This window comes from Lissotriton vulgaris, chromosome 3_2 (assembly GCF_964263255.1).
Source record: "Lissotriton vulgaris chromosome 3_2, aLisVul1.2, whole genome shotgun sequence".
Taxonomy (NCBI): Eukaryota; Metazoa; Chordata; class Amphibia; order Caudata; family Salamandridae; genus Lissotriton; species Lissotriton vulgaris.
The window spans coordinates 246,551,038-246,575,750 of NC_141690.1; the positions used below are offsets into that span (position 1 = coordinate 246,551,038).

Sequence of the window (24,713 nt, forward strand, 5' to 3'; positions counted from 1 at the left end):
ACAGCCTTATTTATCACTACATATGACTAACTATGAGAGGTTTGTCCTGACTCGTTTTAGGTTAAACATTCTTTTTAGACTTTTAACTTTCTCCGAAATTAACTCTTGGTCCCATGATTTAATTATGTGCCCATGTGATGATTCTTCACCCCAATCTGACATTCATGTATTATTCTTTTGTAAATTCTACACATTGCCTCGCAGGAAACTTATCATCCCCATCCTTAAGGAAATGAACTTAAATCGATGTCGCCCAGCGTTTTTAGAATTGGAGACTAGATACAGTATTTATTGTTGTATCTCGGAATTTTTAAAACAAGTATTTATAATGCGGAAATCATTTGTACGAATGTATTTTAATCGTTTTTCTTGTGTGGAAACTTGTTTTTAATAAGAAATAATGTGTATTACTTCTTTGCAATGAAATTTCATGTTGTATGCTTTTATGGTTATTATCAAATTAACCGAATAAAGTACTTGAACTTGAACTTGAACTTGAGAGCATCGAGGCGAACCAAGAACACAACAAGCCGAAGAGGAGCCAATCCGAGAAAAAGAAAAGAGGGAGCCGGACCCCTTCCGGCAGAGCGCCGGAACCAGCCACGGCTCATTAAAGTTGTGGCTTCATAAGGTATGGGGCAGTTTGGGAACTGCCTGGGACAGGGGAAGGTAAAAATTACTGAATCGGTAAGATTCGGTATTTACCGATTCGGTAATTGCCATTCATTCCTATGGGCCTGGGGGCCATAGGAATGAATGGCAATTACCGAATCGGTAAATACCGATTCGGTAAAATGGGGGAAACATTCACTTTGACACCCTATTGCACCCCTGAATCGTGCTTGTGTGCAGATGTGGCACACATACATGCCCCAAGGGCATGTATGTCTGCCACATGACACAGTTGAAAATGCACAGATTTGCATTTTCAAAGGTATTCCTTATTTACCTCCAACTTATAGTTGGTGGTAAATAACAAATCCTAAAATGGGAAAAGCACTCATTTGAGTGCTCCCTACATTGCAAATTCGGTAATTTACCGATTCAGTATTTTAAGGAATCTGTAATTTACCGATTCCTTATACGCACTCAATTGTACCATATAAATCTCTTTAAAAAATGGCTAGGGCCTCTTCCTAAGGACATCCATGTAACAAACCCTGTGACCAACCCCCAAAATACCTTGCCTTGCCTTGTCGTTAACCAAGAACGAACAGAAAAGCAACAGGAGGACTTAAACACCGCTCTATCTAGGCATATGCCTCGATATTCTCCGATCTCCCCAGCCGTACCACTATGGCCGAAGATGCCATTCCCACACAACCGGAGAAAAATTGTGAAACAAAAACCCTAACGTGTTCCAGCTGCTAGGAAACAGGCCACAGAAGAAGAGGTTAAGAATATGCCTGCCCTAGGAGTCATAAGACCATCGCAAAGCGATTGGTGCTCTCCAATCATTTTGGTGCCAAAACCCGACGGTTCTGTCCGCTTTTGGATAGACTTTAGGGCTGGTAACGCTATTTCTAAATGTGACTCCTATCCCCTTCCTCGAGTGGATGAATTAATAGAGCGATTGGGGGATGCCCAATTTATTACAACACTCGACCTCACAAAGGGGTACTGGCAGGTGCCCCTAAAACCACAAGACCAGGAAAAAAACGCTTTTGCAACACCTTCCAGACTATTTATATTTACTGTCTTACCTTTTGGGCTCCATGGGGCACCTGCAACATCAAGCCTATTCATCGGCGTACTCAGACGACATCGTCACCTATAGTCCCACATGGGAAACCCACCTTCACCATTGCCAATTAGTCCTTCAGGCTCTCCAAAACGCTGAATTACATATTAACGCAAAAAAATCTAAAGCTGGTTTTCAAAAAGTGAAGTATTTAGGGTATCTCTTAGGCAACGGTTATATCGAACCCCAGGAACCCCAGGAAGAAATAGTGAAGGCAATATCTCAGGCCCCTTTCCCTACCACAAAAAAGAAATTAGGGCTTTCCTGGGCCTCCTGGGGTACTACTGCCATTTCATACCTCAATATTCTTTACTATCCTCCCCTCTCACTGACCTTCTTAAGAAGAACGTACGGAATGGAAGACCTTCTTTCACCATCACCTTACGGGCATTCCAGCTTCTCAAGAAAGCCGTCACATCTCCATTCCCCTGATTTTTCCAAACCCTTCTTGTTACAGGCCGACGCATCCGAGAATGGGTTGGGGCGGGGGGGGGGGGCTGCTCTTTCTCAGGTATCATCCGAAGACGTTGAAAATCCCATCCTCTTCCTGAGCAGAAAACTATTCTCCAGGGAACGGTGTTATCCCATCATTGAGGGCAGTAGACAAATGTAGATACTACCTTGAGGGATCCCATTTCTTCTTTTATACGGATCACGCTCTCCTTCGCTGGATGAGCCGCAACAAGGCAAACAACCAGCGGGTCCTCCGTTGGTTCCTGTCCCTGCAACCCTTCTCTTTTGAAGTCCGCCATCGCAGGGGTTCGGATGATGGTAACGCAGACTTTCTCTCCCGTCTTCCCCTGTTTCCCAATCGTGAACAGACTAGGGTGGGGGTGTGTAACGATGAGCTAAGGTATGGGGTCTGCTGACGACGCCCAGAGATCTTCTATTATATAATAATACTTCTTCTTAACAAGGGTAAGGGAGGTTAGGCACTAATCTTTTCTCCATTGTCTTTCTATGATTACATCTCCCTTAATGATATATGGACGAGCTGCTATGCTGACTATATTTGTACCATGCATTCTCCTAGTTGTCGTGGCACGTATACTACATGTTAGGGCACGTTAATTAAAATAAATATTTTAAACTGTTTAGTGTCTCAGTCAGATATTATTGTGGACAAGTACAAGAGTGCGATTGAAAGGGTGTGTCTTGTTACCGCGATTACTGAGAGATCTGGGAGTTTTGTGTTCTGGGGTGTCTAATCATTGATCAGGATGTGACTAAAGGATGCTGGGACTGGTTATTTGGGTGGTCACCTGATTTCAGGAAACTTTGTTCTATTGTAGGAGGAATAATCATTGCAATATGTATTGAAATATTGTTATGTTGTTGTATACAATGTGTGCCCAATTGTATATCTATGTTTCGACCTAAAACAGTTGGTTATGAGAGTCAATGGTCAAAGGGTGGAATGTGATGCTATGAGGAATGATACATTGATCATCGACTCCATTTGGAATAAATGACTCCATTTTTTGTGCTCCTGCCACTGCAGGGTGGAGATGTTTTCGTGGAGATGGTTTTGTTCTTCTTAGTATAGAGCAAAGTTATGTTATGTTATGTTATGTTATGTTATGTTAGAGATTTGGTAAAGCGCAACAGCTGCCCCAGCAAAGAGGCGTCCCGGCGCTGCTAGATCGGAAAGAACACACGCTCAAGGACAGTCAGGCAAATACAGGAGCCTATGGCAGTAAGAACAAGATGGTTTTGATGGCTTTACGAAAAGCCAGCAGATTCTCAATACCACGGATTTGGGCCGGCAAGGTGTTCCATAGTTTGGCCGCTAACAACGGAAAGGAGCGACCACCCATGCGACAAAGTTTGGTACGTGGAACCTCCACCAAGTGTTGCCCCAAAGAGCGCAGGCTGCGGGGTGGCCTGTACCAGGTCAGCAATGGGCGTAGTAGAACAGGGTCTCAAGGATTTTAAAAGCCATGACAAGGGCTTCAAATTTGTAGTAGTCTGGAACATTTAATGTGGGATGATACCATTCACAGTCTTGACAAAGCTACGGTTGTTTTTACCAGACAAATGTGCGGAATGTACAGCTCTGCCTCTGAGCAAACAGGGCCTAGCCGGTTCATGTGAGTGACCTAAACGCAGACCAGTACTGCAAGCCTTGTTTTCGCAACAGAAGGAAGAGGTTTCTAGAAATCTCTTTGGTTTGAGTAAAGGTATTAAAGACAGGGAGTCTTGGCTCTCAGACAAGAGCTTCCCTGTGGAGCAAGGGCGTTGCCACAGAGACCTTTTTGTGATCCGAATATAGACTACTGCCTGACTGTGAGGGCTCCCCCAGTCATGCTGGCCAGAATGTTGAAAGGCACTCAATCAGTGATGTATTTCAATTACTTACTTTGTGTATACATTCTAAAAGTTTCCTTGTTCTGTGTACATATTTCATATCGTTTTACATGTTCTCTGTATTTGACTTCTTTCGTTTGATATCTGGGAAAGTGCATCAGTAGGTAAATGTTGTCTTCTTTTTCTTACAAAGTGCTGATTTAATAAATTCATGTGCTTCATTTTGAAAGGGCCTTGATAAATGTATATTCCTCATTTTGTTAAGAGTGTGGAGTTCCTTTTTAAGTATGCCCTAGTGTTTCAATTCTGAAGCAATACAGAGTGAAGGCATACATGCATAAATAAATGGAAACCCACAAAAATGAACATTTGTGGAGATTCATGTACCAATTTGCAGTTAGTTTCTCATGCTTGACAATAACTTCAACGCTAAGAACAGCATCTCAGTCAGCCACACCTGTGAGCCACACTGGACCGACCACCACTGCGTCCACTTCTTCACCAAACCCACCGTATGCGTCCATGCACACCGCTAACCTTGCAGAAGCTGGAACAAGGTCACTGAAGACCAGCTCACTGCCTCCCTCAGCGAAACCCCACCACTGTCATCCATGAACGCCAACTCCTCAGCACGCAACCTCAACCATTGAATCTCCAATTGCAGCGACACACGGGCTCCTCTCAGGAAACCCTCAGCCAAGCAGCCCTTAAAGAAAGCCAGCTGGTTCTCTCCAGCTCTCCAAGAGTCCGCACAGCCTACAAAACAGTCATCACCTCACACCACCACTTCATCAGAACAACAAAGAAAGCAGCCAAACAGGAATGCACTAACACACAACAGCAAAGAACTCTTCACAGTGGTCAAAGAATGTGCCAAACCCAGTACAGAGACAGCGGACATTCCCCCTCGCAAGACCTCTGTGACAACCTTGCCACCTTCTTTCACTGCAAGAGCAAGGAGATCTACGACAGCTTCACAAAAAACCTTCACTGGCTACCTATCAACAAAAGAATTACCTTCAATCTCCTCATGCACGTCTACCAAGCCCTCCACAACGCCGGACCTGCATACCTCAACCATCCATCAGACATCTCTGCTCCGCTCAAATGGCCACGGCCACCGTCCCATGGTCTGCAAGACCACGACTGGAAGAAGATCCTTCTCCTACCTCGGTGCGAAGAACTGTACTTCCGGCCTCTACACCTTAGGCAATCACCGTCGCTGCCTCAATTCAGAAAAGATCTCAAGACCTGGCTCTTCGATTGAACCGCAGCTCGCACCCCCAACCCCTCACACACTCGGCGCCTTGAGACTCTTGCGGGTGAGTAGTCGCACTTTACAAGAACCCTGATTGATTGATTGATGCTGTAAATCGTGCCAAGGTATTGATGAGCAAGAATACATTTGCATCAAACAGGTCTATAAAAAGGAAATAAGAATATTTGTGCAGCGGGAATACCAGGAGACGCAAATAAACATTAAGTGTGGAAATCCACATTTGTATGACATATTTGCTTACATAACTTTCCACAGAGTGAAATTTCAAAATGATTAAATGCTACACATAGTAATATGTGAAGTGTAAAACTATTCCAAGTTTCCAGAAGTGCTCCTGAAATTGTTCAAGATCTCCAGCAAATATGAGAAATGTGATCCAAACACTAACCCTATGGAGATTTTTCCTTGGGGTTAGTGAACCACAGCCTTAGAAAACAGATTAAGAACTAATAACATCAGGATCTGTTGCATGGCCTATAAACAAGGAAAAGGTAAGAAGGTCATGGGCAATACCTACTGCAAGCTATTCTTTATCACCCTTTCATTAAGCTTGTAGGGGGAAACAATGCATCCTACCTACAACAAGAGTTTTGTAGCCACAGGTTTTTTTGGATTCACAAGCTGTGAATCGGCCTACAATCTAGGAGTAGGGCATGGAAAAAGATCTTTTATTTGAATAACATTTTTGAGGTGTTGAACACGTTATCAGACAATACACCTCACAGTTTCCAGGGCTGCACTGCCTGAGTGTTCTTATTTAAAAAGCGGACATTCTAACTTTCATATATAGGTTTAAATTGTCATTTTAACCTATTTTCTGGAGTTTCATGTGCTATTCTAACCATTATGAATGATGGAGTTCTTCAACACAAGTACATCGAGGGACTAAACCTCCAAGAAAAAAAGTGGTGGAGATGCGAGTCCTACAATTCCAGCATTACATTTATTTTGCCTATTACTTTTTAAAGAAATTCAGAGCTAGCTCTCTTGAATTCTTCTAAGGCGAAGTCTTTAGGCTTTATTTGGGTACGGCTCCACCTCCAGAATCAGTATCTTTTCTAAAATACAAAGATTGATTTTGTTTCCGCCTTGATGCTTCAACACAGACCTCCATGTCTAGAAAAAACAAACTCACAGCACCAGGAATGAAAGACCAGCATTAGCCAAGAGGCGAGAGCATTTCTCTAGATTCTGCATTAACTTCATAGCACTTGTACTGAGCAAAAGGCGATACTTCTAGGCACAACTTTCACTAAGATGAACACTGTGAAGATTTATTTTACTGATACATGCACTCCTTGGTAATGCACAGGGCAGGTCTTGCATGCTGAGCTGCCCTGTCACTGCTCAGAAATATAGTAACAAACATGCGCGGCAGAGAAGGAAGGTAGTTCTAAAACCCCACAGACTTGGAAGGAGCTCTGATCAAGAATGTTTTACAAAAATAAAAGTATGCATCACATACATACATGCTCAAATTGTTTAAGGATACTTTTAGAAAAACAGATTTATTTTGCACAGTAACAAACATCACATGATAGACAAATAAGACATCCATTTGTATTATTGCTACAAGTTTGCAGAAAAATAGAAAATTGCTATTACCTGGGTGTAAAAAGCTGTAAAGCCCTTTGTTTTTGGAAACAGGGCAATCATTAGCAAGTTGTTTGGAGTATGAAACTCAACTGGTAAATGAGCCATAAGACAGTCTTTAAAGTCTATGAAAAGAGCAGCAACAACACCAGCAGAATCCTATAAATGATAAAAACAAAACACTTTATTTATTGACAAAATATCTGCACTGCAATTATATAAAAATGCCCGGTTCTCCACCAGACATGTTTCTCTTTCTTTTATGTCCTGTTGAGCAGACGGATGAAGGGTATTCCTCATGAGCAACAGGAGACTAGGGGCTGATGTACAAAGCCAGTTGCAAATGTTCCAATTCACTAAATCAGGAGGTTCTGTGTCCGCTAAAAAGCTTTTTCTAATGTTTTTCTGAATCACTAAATGGGTTTAGAAAGGTTTTCCAAATAATTTGGAAGGGGCAAGCTTTGGCATCCCTTCCCAATAGCGACTCAGACCCTGTTGTATCAATGGTTTTCAGACTAATTCTGAATGCAAGCCACTGACCAGGAAATGACTATAACGTCGGGGTGGTAAATGATTTGCAAAGAGAAGGGGTTCCCCTTTAACCCCTTTCCCATTTGTGAATCAGGGTGCAGCTTTAGAGGGCATAGACCGTGATATGGGGGACCAATGCCTGCTCTCACTAGAGTTTTCCAAAACAGAAAACTTCCATTTATAAAACAGTCCTAGTTCCTTTAAGAACTTGGACTGCATTAAAAAAAGTACATTTTCCATTTGGAAAGCAATCACATGATGGTGTTCCGAATTCCCTTGCAGGCCACCACTCCTGTGATTGTAGCTAGTCAAAGGGGGTCGCAAATTGCGACCTGCCGAATCAATATTAATTAGGTAGGTCATTCTGTGACACCCTGTAAATCAATAGATTGTGAACCGACCTAGGTGTACACAGGTAGGTTCACAAAATGAGACTACGTTGGCAGAAAATTAGCAACCACTTCTTAAGAAAGTAATCTTTGTACATCAGGCCTGACGCCTCGTCAGGAGTAGTAAGCGCTATTTAAATGCAATTGCAATGCTGAATGTACCCTACTTTTCTATCACACTATATGAACATAACAGACTCAGTTATCTGGAGATGTGTTTCTGAATCTTCCAATAATGCACTTCCACCACTACGTCTGGCAGCAGTCTGTCCATAAATCTCCATACTTACAAGCTGTGTCCATATCATAAACCTAGCTGTTTGTAGCTGCATAAACTTGTGTGCATACTTTCTACATCTCACATACCCAGAATGAATAGTGTTCATTAATACACTGTTTTTCTTGTTTCTTGCAGGGTATCTATATGTGACAATGAATGTTGCCAGCACAATCACTGTAATATGTTCCAATGCATTCGCGGGTCAGGTATAGGAAGTGTTCAGTGGCAGGCAGAGCTTATCTAAACGCATCTATTCTCTTCAAAGGAAAATAATTTTAACTAAAGAAGGCAAGGCAATAGGAGAACAGTAAATTCCAAATCTTATCAGCTAACAGAAAACAAGCACGTTCAATTTTGTGCACAGAGCAACACAAAGGAGTGGAAGTAGTTAGGCCCAATGCATGTTATACATACAAGGAAGTATTTCTTACATTCAATAGCATCGAAACGAACAGCTTCATGTCCCTCAAAATGGGGCAGTGGACTCAATAATAAGGGATAACTTGTGTCTGAACAAATAAAGAAGTTAGTGCTGAAAATATACCTACCCCATCGTAGAACTTGATGGAATGCATTTGAGTCTTTGAAATGGTAATGCTTCCATAGTATGGATGAAGAAACAGCAGGCCATCAGCACAGAAGTATAATTTACCTTCAAATAAAGATACATTAATTAAGTTGCCTTGAAAGGCAAAAACACCACCTCATCCTTTTCTATATATAAATAAACTGATTGCAATTCTTTAGTGAACACAAATACATTCAAGCTGATGTTTCCATGAAGAAAAAATACAACATAACTCTAAAAATTCAGATACAATAACAAATGCTTACTATTTTAATATTCAGGGTCAGATGCTGATATACAAGCATCACCGGAGTGAAGCTAAAGCAGAGGTGTAGTGATTTAGACAACTCTTACATTTTTAAACTTCCCTTGACCCTTTTCTTTGGTATCGCTCCTATCCTAGATAGAGAAGGTAGTAAAATCTGTGAACTATAACCAACAATACCCTTGACCATCACATACATCAGTTGGTAAAATCCTATCGCTGTGGAAGGTGCGGCGGGTTCGACAGGAAAAGAAGGGAATGGCCCAGTGGACAATTTGGAAGAATTGCATGTCTGTCATGATCGATTGCCACCTTTGGAGGAAATTTCAGATCCTGCCTTTTACTGAGCGGCTTTGTGTCAGCATGGACACACTAAACATTATCTCCATCATTTCATAATAAATAAAGATTCATATTTTGGCTAGAATGTGAGGCATCACAAAGTCTGATAAATGATCAGAATAGGGCTGCTACACTGATTTCAAGTCTTTTCCCATTTGTTCAACTGTCCTGATGACCCGAGTATGTGCAGATCGGCGAAGACTTCATCATAGTTTGTATAATCAACTTGGCAATCCGGGAGATGGATCTATCGTCTTCACAGCAAAGATATAAGAGCAGGATACTAACCAGTTATCTTAGATCTCAAGCTCACAGTAATTATCCTCAAGATCTAGACAACATAGACGGAAAGGCAAAATCCCAGCATTGAAAGTACCAGTTTAGTGAACTACAGCATAGATGAAAGGAGCGGAGAATCAATAGGGCAGTTGAAAGTGATCTTCAAAATGCTATCTTGGGCTGGTAGCTTGAGTTTAATCTCGACCTCCACCCCCACTCCTTCTCCCCCCATCATTTCGATGCTTTCTGGTCTAATACGTTCATCTCCAAAGACCATAACAACTTGTTCTGACACTGAACCAGCCAATAAACCATCATGTTTTCCGTGGCTTGGTGAGGATTGCTTTTGATTTTTTTTTTTAGCTTTGAAGCACTCTAAGTCGACATCAGGCAAACTGTTTTTGAAAAACAATCAGGTGATTTCCCTCCCTACATGGAGTCTATTCTGGCAAGAAAATTATAGTTTTTTATCCTGTCACATATAGTCTGTCTGGAAAAAATGTTTTGGTCCCAATAACGTATGTCATTTACAAAAGGTAGTTGTAAAGCCAAAACCTCACCTTCCTCCGGCCTAGCCTGTAAATTGCTAGAATATATGTATGCATCATGGTCTCCGGTAATAAAAGTGCCAAGGAAAGATTCTTCATCCTTAAGGGAAAAAAAAAAAAAAGATTTTACATGAAGTATTCAATCTTCATAAACAATAAACGAACAGAGATGAATATAAAACATTACAAGAAACTTACAACCAGGTCGCTAAGCACTACATTTGGAAGAATCCAGAGAACATGATTATCTGGCTGCGTGGATGAGATCTGGTACTTGCGGATTATTCTGCTGCGCAGAGAACTCTGGGCCCGATTTATATGTTGGCAAAGGGGGGATTCCGTTCAGTTCCCGCCAACACCGTGCTCCGCCCACCTGATTTAAATGGGGGCGGACGGTAGGTTTAGTCAAGGCAGAGAGGACTCTCACTTTGCTCTGATTGAACCCTTCGGCCGCCCTGTGGAGTAAGGGCAGAATTAGAGGTCAGTTTTCACTGTCTGTCACCACCCAAAAACCATGGCGGTAGGGGGCAACGAAAACTGATAAAGACTCCCCAGGACATGCCAGAAGACTGCCATGACGAAGGGGAGCAATTTATTTATTTATTTTCAAAAACAAACTCCAGCTTCAGGATTTTATTTTAGAAAGTAAAACAAGAATACAGTTTGGAGCAGGACTCGGTAATGCTGATGAAGCCCGAAACCAAACTGCAAAACACATTGCCGCCATGTTGGTAGTTCCTGCCAATGCTTTATAAATGACCGCCAGCTTGACAGTCATTTATAAATTAGCACGGCGGCATCTCTGTCTGGGCTACTGAGTAATTTACTCCATCGCCCTGTCAACGAAACAGACCGTCCACCAGGATTGAAATGAGGCCCTCAGTATCTCCTATAATTTGTACATGAAGACCAATGTAACAAGTAAAACGAGTTCTGAAGTCTATAAGTTTGTGAACATGTCGAAACCCAGATGCAGATCCCAGAAATGTATTTAGCTTGGACTTTGATATATTTTGTGCGATGCACTTTTGTTTATTTGAAAACCAGCACTTTTTCCATTTACAACCCACCCCTTCTTGAGTCCTAAATGGGCTCCACCCACAGCAAACGAGTGCCTGAAGACAGGGGTAGGCAGAGGCAAGTGTGGGCACTGCGGACTGCTCTTCTACCCTCAGGCTCTCAGCCTGATCTCAGAGCAGCGTAAAAGGCAATGCAACAAGATCAGTGTTACAAGCGCAATGTGCTGAAGAAGGCTGTTGAGGCGTTAGGCTGATAAGAGAAGAGTCAGATGCAAATTAGGCATAGAAGCTCAACACTGATTGCTGGGGTATTTCTTAGTAAAAAAACAATTCTTAAGAAGACATACTTCCATAGGTGGAGGAAAAATGCTGGACCAGTATCGTCGCATGACTTATGCCAGTGTAGCCAGACTTACTAATCTGGAAACGTTTTCAAAACTAATACAATACAGAGAAAGATGGTTTGTACTTTTAAGAACAAAATAGCAATCAACAGGGAAATAATGAAGGGGCGGTGTATCGGGCACTCCTACCTAGCACTCTTACCTGTTATAGTGCAATGCATAAAGGTGCATGTTCGCTGTACCTTGAGCTTAGATAGCTTTCCTCAGGAATCGTATTACACGTATGGACATTCGGATCAGTGCTATCCAGAGGAACAAAACTGGATTCAACTCCAACAACTCCAACAAATTGATGTGGAGTCGAGATTCCGCAGAAGACTAGAGGCCTCTGATTTAAATCTCCCCAGGTGGTCTCCCCAACCCAGTAGTGATGCATACTTGACCAGTCAGCTCTGGTTGGGGAAGGAGAGGGGTTTTCCACTGACTCAATCACGGTCCATTGGCCCACAAATGCCAATCTTTTGTAGTCTCCTCTGAAATCTAGATACAATCCGAAAGATTTCAATGATGTGCAAATTGGGATTTTAGGTCCTACAGCAGAGCCACATGTGTTACTTGGTGTGTTTGGCTACCATGAGCCTCCGAGTCATCTGTGCTGAGATCCAAGGCTGAAGCTGAAAAATCGGCATCATCCACTCAATGTCTTGAATATCCACTCGGGGGGGGCACATTGATAATAAGCCCTAATCATGTTAGAAGCTCCACAGTTGTCTATGGGGGGTTGATGACCATCCCCCACCCGTGGAATTCTGCTACCGCCACCAATACTTTTGTGAATACCCAAGCTGGACTGGCGAGGCCTAAGGGGAGCAACTACCAATGTTCCTGGCCACTATGAACAGCAGGTAGCGACTGTGAGCCTGCAGGGCGGGAATGAGCCTCCTGCAGATCCAACATCACCACAGAGTCTCCTGGGTCTAGGTCAAAGAGGTCCCGTCGAGAGTCATCATCTTGAATTTGTCCTTGAGATGGCAAAGATCTAGAACAGAACTCTTACGTTCAAGGCCGGAACTCTCCATGGCCCCTTTAGCCAAAAGGCCCTGCACTTCCCGACATAAGATGATCCTCCGTCAGCTACCCTGAAGGTGGTGGAAAGTGGGCAGGGTAGAAAGGAAAGAAAGGGCATAGCCCCGAAGGACAATTTGGAGGACCCACTAGTCTGTCTTGATGGCCTGCCACGATAGCCTGTTATTTTTGGAGGAGATTTCAGATCCTGCCTTGCACAAGGTGGCTTTGTGTGGGCAAGGACACACTAAAGCGAGCAATGTTACGGCTGCAGCTGCTGGAGAGCCAGAGACTGAGCTGCATGTTGTCCCTACTGTCCTTGTTGTCTCTGAGAACCTTGGCCTCTGTTTCAAAAGGGTTGACAGACCTGCTGGGCTGGAGGGGAAGGTATAGCGCTGGTGAAATGGGAAGCCTCTGCTATAGCTTTGACCGAGTAAAATTGCAGATTAAATTGCTTGGTGAGAGCTGAAAGAATACACTGTGGCTTTGCTCTCCTTGAAACATCCTAAGACAGGGTCCACTTTGTTGCTGAAAAAAGAAAACAGCAAGTCTATTGACATTGCCTGGACAACTCCAGAAAAGTCAGTATAACTCAACCAGGTGCAGTGCCAAACATCAACACTGGTAACCATAGAGCATGCCAAACTATCAGTTGTGTCCAGCCCAGAGCTAATTACAAGTTTTACCATACCCTAGTCATCCTTAATTGATTAAGTGAGGGACAGCCAAAAGGCGCCTGGAACCGCCGTTAGAATTTGTGCCATCCTACCAAAGGGACATGGGAGTAACAGCCAAGGAGACAACTGGCTCATGGAAGAAACAAAACAAGTTTGCCAAATGTTTCTACATGTTTTGGCTTGTGATTAGGCAAACTGGTGAGAAAGGCATTAAAATTGACTTTGCTGGTGGAAACCTATCCTGTACCACAGACTCACAGCAGTAAGATGTTGTACAAGGAAGGCAGGGTCACCAGAGGCAGAGCAATGGCGACAAGCCTGTTAACCGGCGGGTCTGAACAGGTTTGGCCCACGTGGCCAAAAGAGGGTCTGTAAGGGCCTCATGAGGGAAACTACTTTGGAAACAGGTCATTTCTTTTACCTTCAACCAGTCGCGGCCTGGAGTATTCTTGTGTTTGGTGACTGTATGACCTTCGGGTTCATCTGGGCGGAGTCTGTACAGCCCACAGAGTCATGATCCGACCCAGCCGCAACACACAGAATTCATGAGGGTACTTCTGAACAGTCCCTGCATGGTTTAAGCCCTGTTTTAAATTGTTAAGTTTACCACACACACTTGTAAAAGTAGTTTAAAAATCCTTGGACAAAGACGTTGAGAAGCTCCAGATCCGCATCTGACGGTCCGGAAAGAAAGAAACTGGTTTCAGTTTGCTTTGGTGGTGCTTCTATGCATCTACGCTGCACTCATCGCTTCTGCAGCATAGCACATTCGGTGCAGAGCTGCATATCGTGACTTGTTGGCATGCAGGAGAACTGCTCTAGAAGTTTCGAAATCAGGTCTGATGCCTGCGGAATATACACAAGGTGAGGAATCTGTGGTTAAAAGCATCCTTCATAAACCGAACACCTTTGACCGATAATACTGAAGAATCTCTGTGCAATACAAAGACAGCTTGTTTTAGCAGCCAAAGCAAAGTGCTATGTTAACACCATCAATGAAGCCACCAACAGATTCAGGACACTCCAAGACAATCAAACACTGCCTGACACTCCTAGTCTAGTCTAGTCTGGATATTTGTATTGCGCAGCATATCACATCCCGAGGGAGTCTCATGGCGCATGCGGAAATCCTGAGGAGGGAGAGTGAGCCAGAGGATGGAACTAGCAGAAGAGCCATGTTTTCAGTTTTTTGCGGAAAGTCATGTGTTCTGTTGTTGTACGTAGGCTGAAGGGAAGTTCGTTCCAAAGTGATGGTGACCTAAAAGAGAAGGCACGAACACCATTTCTGGCCGTTAGAACTCTGAGCGGCGTGAGTTGTGATTTGGTACTAGATCTCAGCTGTCGACCAGGCAGATACCATGTCAATTTCTGGGTCCAGTATTTTGGTCCTCGGCCGTACATGTTTTTATGAAACAGGCACATGGTCTTAAAGATAGTTCTTTTGTTAACGGGCAGCCAGTGTAGGGTTCTCAGGCATGGCAAAGAGGGGGATCGTCTGGGTAGGCCTAGAATCAGACGGGCGGCCGTATTTTGGACGACCTGCAGTTTCCTGGTATGGCACTCGTTTATGGCAAGGAGCAAAGAATTGCCATAATCAAGCTGGTTTACGATGAGGCCCTGGACCAGGATTCTGCGTGCTTCGATTGGTAACCATTTAAAGACCTTACGTAGGCTCCGCATAATTCCGAAACAGGTACCCACCGTATGATTCACTTGGTCTCTCATAGTCAATTTGTTGTCTATGCGGAACCCTAAATTGCGGACTGATTCCTTTGGGACAGGACACTCCCCTAATTCCGAGGGCCACCAGTCTTGGGTCCAGTGTTCGTTCGCTCGCCCAAATAGCATGACTTCAGATTTGGTACCATTCAACTGGAGATGATTGTGGCCCATCCAATTTTTTACCTCTACCATGCACATGCATATTTTAAAGCGCCTTTTAGTGTCGTTTACGTCTGGGCCGAGCGTGACCAGTATTTGCGTATCATCCGCGTAGGATAACACGTCGAACCCGAAAGCTCTGATCACGTTGGCCAGGGGAGCCATGTAAACATTAAAAAGTGAAGGGCTCAAAATAGAGCCCTGAGACACACCTCTTGTGACGGGCAGGGTACTAGCCAGAGTATTTTCTACCTGTAGTGTGGTCGTTCGGTTAGTCAGGTAGCTAACGAACCATTTTAAAACCTGCCCTCTGACACCACACTCCCACAATATACTGATTAAGATCTGGTGGGAGATGGTGTCGAAGGCGGCCGACAAATCTAAAAGGACAAGAATGGAGGATTTACGTTTATCCAGTGCAAGCCTAATACCATGCTGCATTGAACAGTGCAATGCTATCAACCTCTTCAGGAGAGAATAAATAGAAAAGATGAGACCGCAAAGCGACAAAACCAAGCCTTCGTCTCCTACACCAATCCCTTCTCGTAGAAGGCCTAAATCGTCATCTCACAAAGATCTCTCCGACATACTCAGCTCCTTCAAAGCTACTTCTTATGAAGATGTTGGCTTACACCTATTTGTCATCACAGCTCTCTCCGTGGAAAGTCTCACCCGTTTTAACCAATGTTAACGCCTCCCTCGCTAAACGCATATTTTCAGAAGCTCTCAAGAGAGGACAGATCAGTCCACTACTAATAAAACCTATTATAGTGAGGCCCTCTTGAACCACTTTGGTTCTTCATCTTACAGTCCTATTTTACATGCTTTGGGAGACTTCGTTTTAGTTACATTATTTATTACATATTTCACGTACGCAAAATTGTTCTAGTAAGACACTGTACATGCTGCTTGTTTTTAGAAAGTTTATTCTGAGACATTATCTGTTCTCTTAGTTCAAGGCTAAGAAACACAACAAGATACCCCAGTGCTTCTGTTGCCCACTCGAGACAGCTTCTAACATCTAGACACATCATTCCATCAGAGCTGAATATCTAACTTTAGCTGTATGCCTAATAATCACAGCGTATTCTCTTCATGCAAGATTCTCATTGTTTCAATAAATGTATTGAAAACTTCCTCTGTATCTTTCTTATGTTTACCAAAGGCATGCATGAGTAAACAACAAAAGGGGTAAGATTATTTTCACGATTCCCTTGGGGATCAGAGTGTCATGTTCGAGGTTGCAAAAAAGGAAATGCCACCCCAGGAGAGATGGGGGTTTGGGTGAGGCACAGTGAGCTAGAAATGGGGCCAACAGTATTTGAATGGTATGGGGGGGAACACCAACAGTGTAATTGCACTTACCAGCCGACGGGCTTTGCCGTGAGTGAAACGGCTGGTCGAGAACACGCCGGGAGACGCCAAACGAAAGCGGACCACAATACCCAGCACGCCCTGAGCCTGCAGCGCGCCCGTGACGCGCAAAGAGCGCCCGGAGGCGCCAGTTAAAGCCTGACCCCCCGGGAGCCTAGTGGGGGAACACCAACAGCGTAATTGCACTTACCGGCCGACGGGCTTTGCCGTGAGGGAAACGGCTGGTCGAGAACACGCCGGGAGGCGCCAAACGAAAGCGGACCACAATACCCAGCACGCCCTGAGCCTGCAGCGCGCCCGTGACGCGCGAAGAGCGCCCGGAGGCGCCAGTTAAAGCCTGACCCCCCGGGAGCCTAGTGGGGGAACACCAACAGCGTAATTGCACTTACCGGCCGACGGGCTTTGCCGTGAGGGAAACGGCTGGTCGAGAACACGCCGGGAGGCGCCAAACGAAAGGGGACCACAATACCCAGCACGCCCTGAGCCTGCAGCGCGCCCGTGACGAGCAAAGAGCGCCCGGAGGCACCAGTTAAAGCCTGACACCCCATCTCGCCCCGCGAGTCGCGCGCGGGAGCGACCGGGAGAAGCCCGGGACAAGGGCGGGGCCGTCTGTGGCCGTCAGGGGCCAGAAGAGGCCGGGCAGGGCCACCCCCCTTGGCACGAACTGTGAGTACTACTTAACGACACATCGTGGAAAAACCACTTGTTCCCCTTGTTTTAAATAATAATCACCTGTAACTGTCAATCAAGCTTTGAAATGTCAGTCCAAAGTACACTACCGGACAATTACTTACTGAAAGTGGTCTCCAAAATCAACAGCGACAGAAGGAAATCACTAGGAAAAAGTACTATTGCAGACCCCCCTTTGACCCCGTCCGCTGATGCAAATAACTATATTAACTCAGATAATACTGTTAATGAGATGGTCGCTTCTGTAGAGCTTGATAATAGTATTAATGTTGAAGTGATTAAGGTTTCAGACAAGTCAATAATGGGGGATGATGACCAATGTGATAATGTTGGGGGGACACCTCAGCAATCTGGGAGGGCTTCCAAATTTATGCGAGCCTGTAGAAAAACAGTCCCCAAGCGAGGTAGTCATATCTCAAGAAAGAAAAAAGACACCATACATTTGGAACATACCGAGGACTTAGGAACTTCGAGCCAAGATAAATATGTTTCCATCAAGCCCGACCAAATTGATTTACTAATGAGTACTATTCTCAGTAAACTTAGTATGGTGGTAGAGCCATTGCTAACTAAAATAGGAGATCTCCAGGAGGAAGTAGTTAGGTTAAGGGGTATGGTGGGCAAGCATGCTGACAACCTAGAAAAGTCTTTAGTTCACATCACAAAGACAACTTGTCCAGCCACTGCTCCCACTAAGCCTCAACTAGTGCCCCTTCCAATACCACCAGGAAACACTCTTCTAAAGAACCACTGAAACCACTACCCACACTGACTCAGGAGGCTGGTAGATCTTCAAAGCAATTTAACAATGGGGTAACAAGCACTCTGCCGGGTGTTAAATTATCAGCGCCTGTGAGAAGTTGGCCCGATATGCAACGTTCGCTATTCTAGCGACCGCTATGTATCGTTCCAACGACCCTTATGGTGTTTGGTTGTAAGTCAACCTATAGACCAGCTATCCTAGTAGCGTGGATACGAGCAGTCTAAGGCTAAAGACTCGAGAGGGCGCGTTAAGCCAGCTGTTTACCACACATGTACCCCTTGAACACCCAGTGAAAGGACACCACACAAGTGTTATGAAAATAAACAGGATATTTATTAAGATTCACAACAGCCCTGGACTCTTTATGAGGACAGGGTACTAAGCACAAACCAAATCTCTTAGGAAAATACTTCAAGTGCACAATTAAAACAAGTGTCCGAGGACACGGAAAGTTTAAGGTCTCGGGCGGACCCGATAAGGCAAGTCGGAAGCGAGGGACTCGGGACCCTAGAGTAAAGAGGCTATGCAGGCACCGAAATGCCGAGTTACCTAGCCACGAGGGCTGCGGCTGCACAAGTCTTACAGGCGTCGGGGTCTTCGCTGACGAGCCAGGAGCCGGAAGAAAAGGAGTTGCTGGCCGGCGACCAGTGATGAATAGTTCGTAGAGATCCAAGCCTGGATCAGAGATTGTTGATACCTGAAAGCAGAGGGGACCAAGTTCGTACTACTAGCCAGTAGTCAGAGGGTACCAGGATGGCACCGGTTGGCCGTCACCTCGACCAGGTGAGTGGGCGACGCTAGGTTCTGCAGTCTCACGGACCAGGAGGCGTTGTCGGCGACCACGGCGGAGGTGCGAGCTGTCCCACGAAGGATGATGCTGTCGGCGTCGCTGGGCCCAGGATGGGGCAACAAGCCTTGGCAGATCTCAGGGCCACGTGGTGGGCCTAAGATGGCGTCTTGAGTGGACCAGGAGGGTCCGGGGTGCTTCTCGCAAAGATGGAAGCAAGGGCCAGTCTGGAGCAACCAGACCAGCAGTGTTGATTGTCGGATGTCGTCACAGAAGGGCACAAGCCAGCGGCTAGTGACCAGACAACGGGCTGAGCAGCGAGCAGAAGGGCCCCACGCAGATCGTGGAGATGCTGGGAGACTGCACTTCGGTGCTGGAGCGGCTCAGGGTCGGGACTTCTCGGGCCCCAGAGCACTCACCAGGGAATCGCTTCAATGGTCGTGCTGGTTAAGAGCGTGCAGGTTCTGAAGATGGCCGGTCCCTCGAGGTCTCGTCGCACCCAGAGATCACAGCTGAGCTGATGACGTGGGTAGAGGTCAGAGGTGCCAGGGAAGCCGGTTCTCGTCGAGCTGGGCCGTCGGATTCCTTGAGGAAGGACTTACAGCAAACCGCAGAGTTCTTAGATGGTGCCCGCTGATGCAGGGTGACTACTCCTTAGTCACAAGGGAGAAATCTTGAGAAGAGTCTTGAGTGTCCTTTCGTAGAAAGTAGTTCTTGATTCAAAGATGATCTAATTTGGAAGGGTCCCCGCTCCGGCCTTTATTCTAAAGAAAGGGGTGGGTACATGACTAGGTCCTGCCCTAAGGGTGGGACCAGGAAGGGAGGTGGTTACACCCCTCTCCCCTGCCGGACTTTCCCCAGGCCAGGGCTGGCGCCCCTGGAACTGGTTCTGACCGGCAGATGCGTAGTGAGCACCGGGGTGCCACTCCGCAGTCACCTTCTCGCAAAAGCCCTACCTACCCAGAATACACAAACCCTGTCTGGGACGGTGCGAACACCGCCCTCGACAGGAAACCCTTTGTCCAAGCTCTCCTCGCTGGAAGGACTCCCAGCAGCAGGAGGTCAGACTCGTGTCTGTGGTGGCAGCATCCATTTTGTGGAGCTGAGGCTTTAGTTAACTTTAACCGGGGTTCATAGTTATGTACATGTCGTGTCCCTCTAGAAGGGCGGAATGCTAACCTCGTCGCCAGAGTTGGTGAGAGGGCAGCACCCCGATTCGTATGACACCTTACTCGACATGTCTTGATAACGCGACACCGAAGTTACCGATGTGGTACGCGTTATCATGGAACAGCCATTGGGTCTTGATTCCGCAAGCTGCAACCGGGCTCGGCTCGGGCCAGAGCCTAGTTCACACGAGCCCATGCACTCTGCCTTCAGGATTGTCAAGGCCTGCCATAGGAGTGACTGATAGGAACTCGAGTGTCCATTGTATGGTTAGATATAGGGCTACTATATCTAAAGCAAAGTGTGATTACACGACTTCGCCCCAGCTGTCATGCAGCCAGTTGTGTCAAATTTAGGAGGCCAGCCAGGGGTGGCATAATACATGCTGCAGCCCCTGGCGGCCCTGGGTACACCTATGCCCTGAGTTACAGGGTCTGATAAGGTGGCCCAGTACCAATTGGAAATGCACCTAGGGTACATGGAATCCATTTTAAAGCGAGAGCAGTAGGCCTGGGGTCCTGATTGGCAGGGTCCCAGGTCGACTATGTCCAAAACCAGCTAAAACACAGGGCAAAAAGTTGGGGGCAACCATAGTCAGGATGTACCTTCCTACAGCGCCCATGCAAGTATCGGCACCTGCGGTGCCAGTTCCATCTGATACGACAGGAGGATCTAACGGGGTGTCCACTAGGATATGTAGACGCCCAGTTGATCTTCCACCCGACTGTGTACCCTATGTTGTGGTATTGACTAACGTCCCCATCCTCACTCAGCCCCCAAATGATTATGAGACACCTGATTCCTTGAGGAACAAAACCATCTCCTGGTTAAACCGTCATTGTGGCTACCCAGTCGGCTATTCTGACCAAATTATCTCCATCAGAAGAGTCAACTGGATAGGTAATACCAAAAAAGTCGGGGGGGGGGGGGGATTGTGTGATAATAAATTTTAAGCACCCACAACATGTGGCGACTGTCTTGCTTAGAGCGGCCGCAATTACACAGTCGGAGACTGAAGTAGTTGCTAGACCATTGGGCTACTTTTATAATCATCTTGGTGGGCAACCTCCCGCAAACTGTAAGGAGAGGGTACCGAGTAATCCTACCTATCCATCTATGGTAAATAGACCAGTGATGCCTAACTTTTTCTTTGGTTCACAAAATGGTCTATTCACCCCACCGTTGCATATGGGGAATTCTATGCTAGGGGGGAATGTTCCCTTAATGCATACCCCCAACCCATTTGTACCTTTTGGTAGCCCCCCTTTGTACGAAAATGGAATGGTTTACCAGGTCCCAACCCAGAACAGGTTTCAGTCCCTGAATTACCTAGATCAGAACGACTGACATGAGATTGACCCTCCTAGGGATGTAGGAAATAGTACCCTTAATGAAGAAGTTATTTTGTTAATAGATGAAACGGGTAATGATGTGTGCTTGAACTGTACGTTGACAGGGGGTGACATCCCAAATTTTATACCTAACATAGAGCCTTTTATTATAGAGAATAACATGTCCATACCTAGTGTTGAACAGCCTAATGTTAGCCAAGAGAGAGTGAAGGTAACTTGTTACATTGCTAGCTGGAACATTGCTGGAATTGTGGGCAAGGAGGATGCGTTAGGCTGGAAGGATTTTGTGCATCTATTCGATATCCTGTGCTTACAGGAAACCTGGTGCAAAAATTTCAAAGGCATTGATGGATATGTGTCTTATGAGCTCCCAGCACTGCCCTCAACCCATGGTAGAGCTAAAGGTGGGTTGATGGTGCTAATCTCTGTCAAATTACCCATCTCAGTGAAAAAGTTTGTTAATGTGGGGGCGCATTCGCAAATTCTATGGCTTACACAAGAAATAGGCAGAAATATTCTTTTGATACATTTCTATAATAATGTTTTTGATAACACTAGACATTTAGCAATTAATGAATTAGATACGGCAGTGAATAATTTAGTGAAGAATTTTAATGGTGTATTTGAATTTATTTTTGTGGGGGATTCTAATGTTCCTGTGTGCCCATTATCCACCCAGAAGGTTTGTGGTGTGTATAACCGACTGGGGGAAGCCGAAGTCCATTTTCCACATCACACCTACGGGGAAACCTTGAATAATTTTATGATACAATATGACATGTAAATTATGGACAATGCCAAAAACGACATGGGTGAAAATATACCAACTTTTAAAGGAAGGGGCGCAAATTCCATTATTGATTTTATGTGCATGTCATCAACCATTGCTCCGCTATGCCCAATGCCCAAGGTGATAGATATCATGTTGAGTGACCATAACTGTTTGACTACTGAATTAACTTTTTGGAAAAATGATCATGTCTGTGAACAGGGTATCATTGCCAATATCGAACCCCATAGACAGAATGGATATAGACTGAGGTGGAAAGGAGAAAAAGCGGACATAACATCAGATTCCATTATCTCTAGTTGTCTGATGGAGATCACAGCAATTTTAGAACAGGAAGACACCTCGTCCGACAGTATCGATCACTTTAACAGGATTAATTCAATCATCAATAAAAAGTTTACTAAAGAGGCTGGGTCTAAAGTTAGGTGTATAAGGGGTTGGTTTGACCATGCTTGCTCTACTGCCCGGAATGACCTTAAAGAGGCTCTTGCAGCAAAACCAAGGGATAAGGATTTGGTGGTCCAACTTAGACAGGGATATAACACGACCCTCAAACGTAGAAAAGCTGAATTACAGCAAGAAGCCTGGGATAATCTCACCCAAGCTGCGGACACGAATAATAGCACCCTGTTCTGGTCCACGGTGAACAGCCCATTCCTAAAAGATGACAAGGTCCCAGAACTCACATCTAATGTGAGCATGGACTCGTGGATCCAGCATTTTTCTAACATCTTTGACTCTAGTAATTTAACAGATTCCCATGGAGATAGATGGCCTACCCTAGCCTTGGATATTACCATTGGAGAAACCACGGCTAGTATAAGATCTAGTAAAGGAGGTAAGGCCCAGGGGCCGGATGGCGTTCCCATAGACGTGTATAAAACTGCGCCAGATATTTGGGGTCCATTGTTTACCAAAATCTTTAACACAGCTATCTGCTGTAAAATACCGTCTACTTGGGAAGAGTCAATAATCATCCCCATTTATAAGAAAGGAGACCGGGGGGATGCAAAAAATTATCGACCTATATCCTTATTGGACTCATCTGTTAAAATTATGAGTAGGGTCCTTCTGGTAAGACTAGAGGAGTGGGCAGATTCCAATGAGATCCTAAGTAACTGTCAGTTTGGCTTTAGGAAAAGCAGCGGTACTATTGAACAGTGCCTGAATTTAGAGCTACTAGTGGGAAAATACACCCAGGCGAAAAAAGGGTCGCTTTATCTATGTTTCGCTGACCTAAGTAGCGCCTTTGATTTGGTAGATCACGCAATATTATGGGCCAAATTATTGGAAATGGGTGCACCTGAAGGCATTATATATTTCTTAGCCCGACTGTATGAAAAGCTCCGCACCAGTGTCCGCTATGGACCCAATGGGGAATGTACTACAAAGTTTGGGATTGGAAGAGGTATTAGACAGGGGTGCGTTTTAGCACCCCTGCTTTTTACCCTCTTTATTAATGAGGTTGAATCTGCGCTGCAGGCAGTCGCTGCGGATGCCCCTAGAGTCAATAACTTTAATATACCTGAATTACTCTATGCGGACGACGCAGTGCTACTGTCTAGGACACCCTTGGGTCTCCAAAGTCTGATGGATTGTTTTGTATCCTTCATTAAGAACAGGAAACCGGTGATCAATAAGTCTAAGACATATGTAATGGAATGCAGTTCGGGAAAAGCAAAAATCTGAGGTAAAACCCACTATGTTATTGATGGTGAACCAGTTAAAAAAGTTGAACACTTTTGCTATTTGGGAATTACCTTTTCCAATAATGGGAGCTGGGCCACTGAACACAAAGTAGTCAGAACTAAGATGATCAGGAGTTCTAATGGGGTATTTTTGTTTGCCAAGAAGTTGGGGAATAGACGTATTAAAGACATGTTAAATATCTACCAAGCTAAATGTCTCTCTAGGGCCCTCTATGGGGCAGGTGTCTGGGGTGTGTCATCTGCCAAGAACCTCTTCCTGAAAAAGCTCTTGTGTTTACCCAAGTCTACTTCAAATTCTTTGGTTCACAACGAAACAGGGATCCAAGCCCTAAATGATCTGATTATGTTAAGGCCCATACTATTGTGGCGCTCTATCTGGCTCAGTGATGGTACTTCATTGAACAGAGCAATTATTAAGGACTGCTTTTTATTGGACCAGCACTTGAAGATCCCCTGGATTAAATATATTACTGAATGTTTACAAAAATTATTTGGGATCAATGTGCAGATGGACCCTTATAGTCTCTCGGAAATCCCCAAATCTAATGTGAAAACAATCTTTTTAAATCACTGCAATGAAAGGCATCTTCTAGAGGATTCTAAGCTAACTACATGTGCACTGTACAATAGCATGAATGAATTTACTGGTTTCAGCCCATATCTGTCACAGGTAACAAGAACCACGCACCAGTTTGTACTAACCAGAATGAGGATTTGCATAGTACATTATCTGGTTGCGTGCCCAAACATTAAAATGCGCCCTATTGGCCCTTGTGAATGTGATAATAAAACTGAACAAAGCACTAAGCACTTTTTATTAACATGCGAACTGTATAGGGAGTTACGGAAATTCTACTTGAAGCCATTATTTAATAGGTTTGGAGTGAGAAACACTTCGGATGCTATGAGACTGCTCTTTAATCTGAATCATCCGGACATTTGCTTTTTTACCGCTTCTTTTTTGCTTAAAGCT

General features: G+C 44.8%; 1 protein-coding gene across 1 annotated transcript in view; it reads right to left on the minus strand.

Annotated features, from left to right (window-relative positions):
* DNAAF9 (dynein axonemal assembly factor 9) overlaps positions 1–24,713 on the minus strand; it is an 816,325-nt gene that overhangs the window by 334,646 nt on the left and 456,966 nt on the right. Inside the window, exons 20-22 of the mRNA XM_086964303.1 lie at positions 10,135–10,222; positions 8,669–8,772; positions 6,933–7,079 (exon numbers count right to left, since the gene is read on the minus strand). Coding sequence (XP_086820429.1) covers positions 6,933–7,079; positions 8,669–8,772; positions 10,135–10,222 — 339 coding nt within the window. The remainder of the gene's footprint in view (positions 1–6,932; positions 7,080–8,668; positions 8,773–10,134; positions 10,223–24,713) is intronic.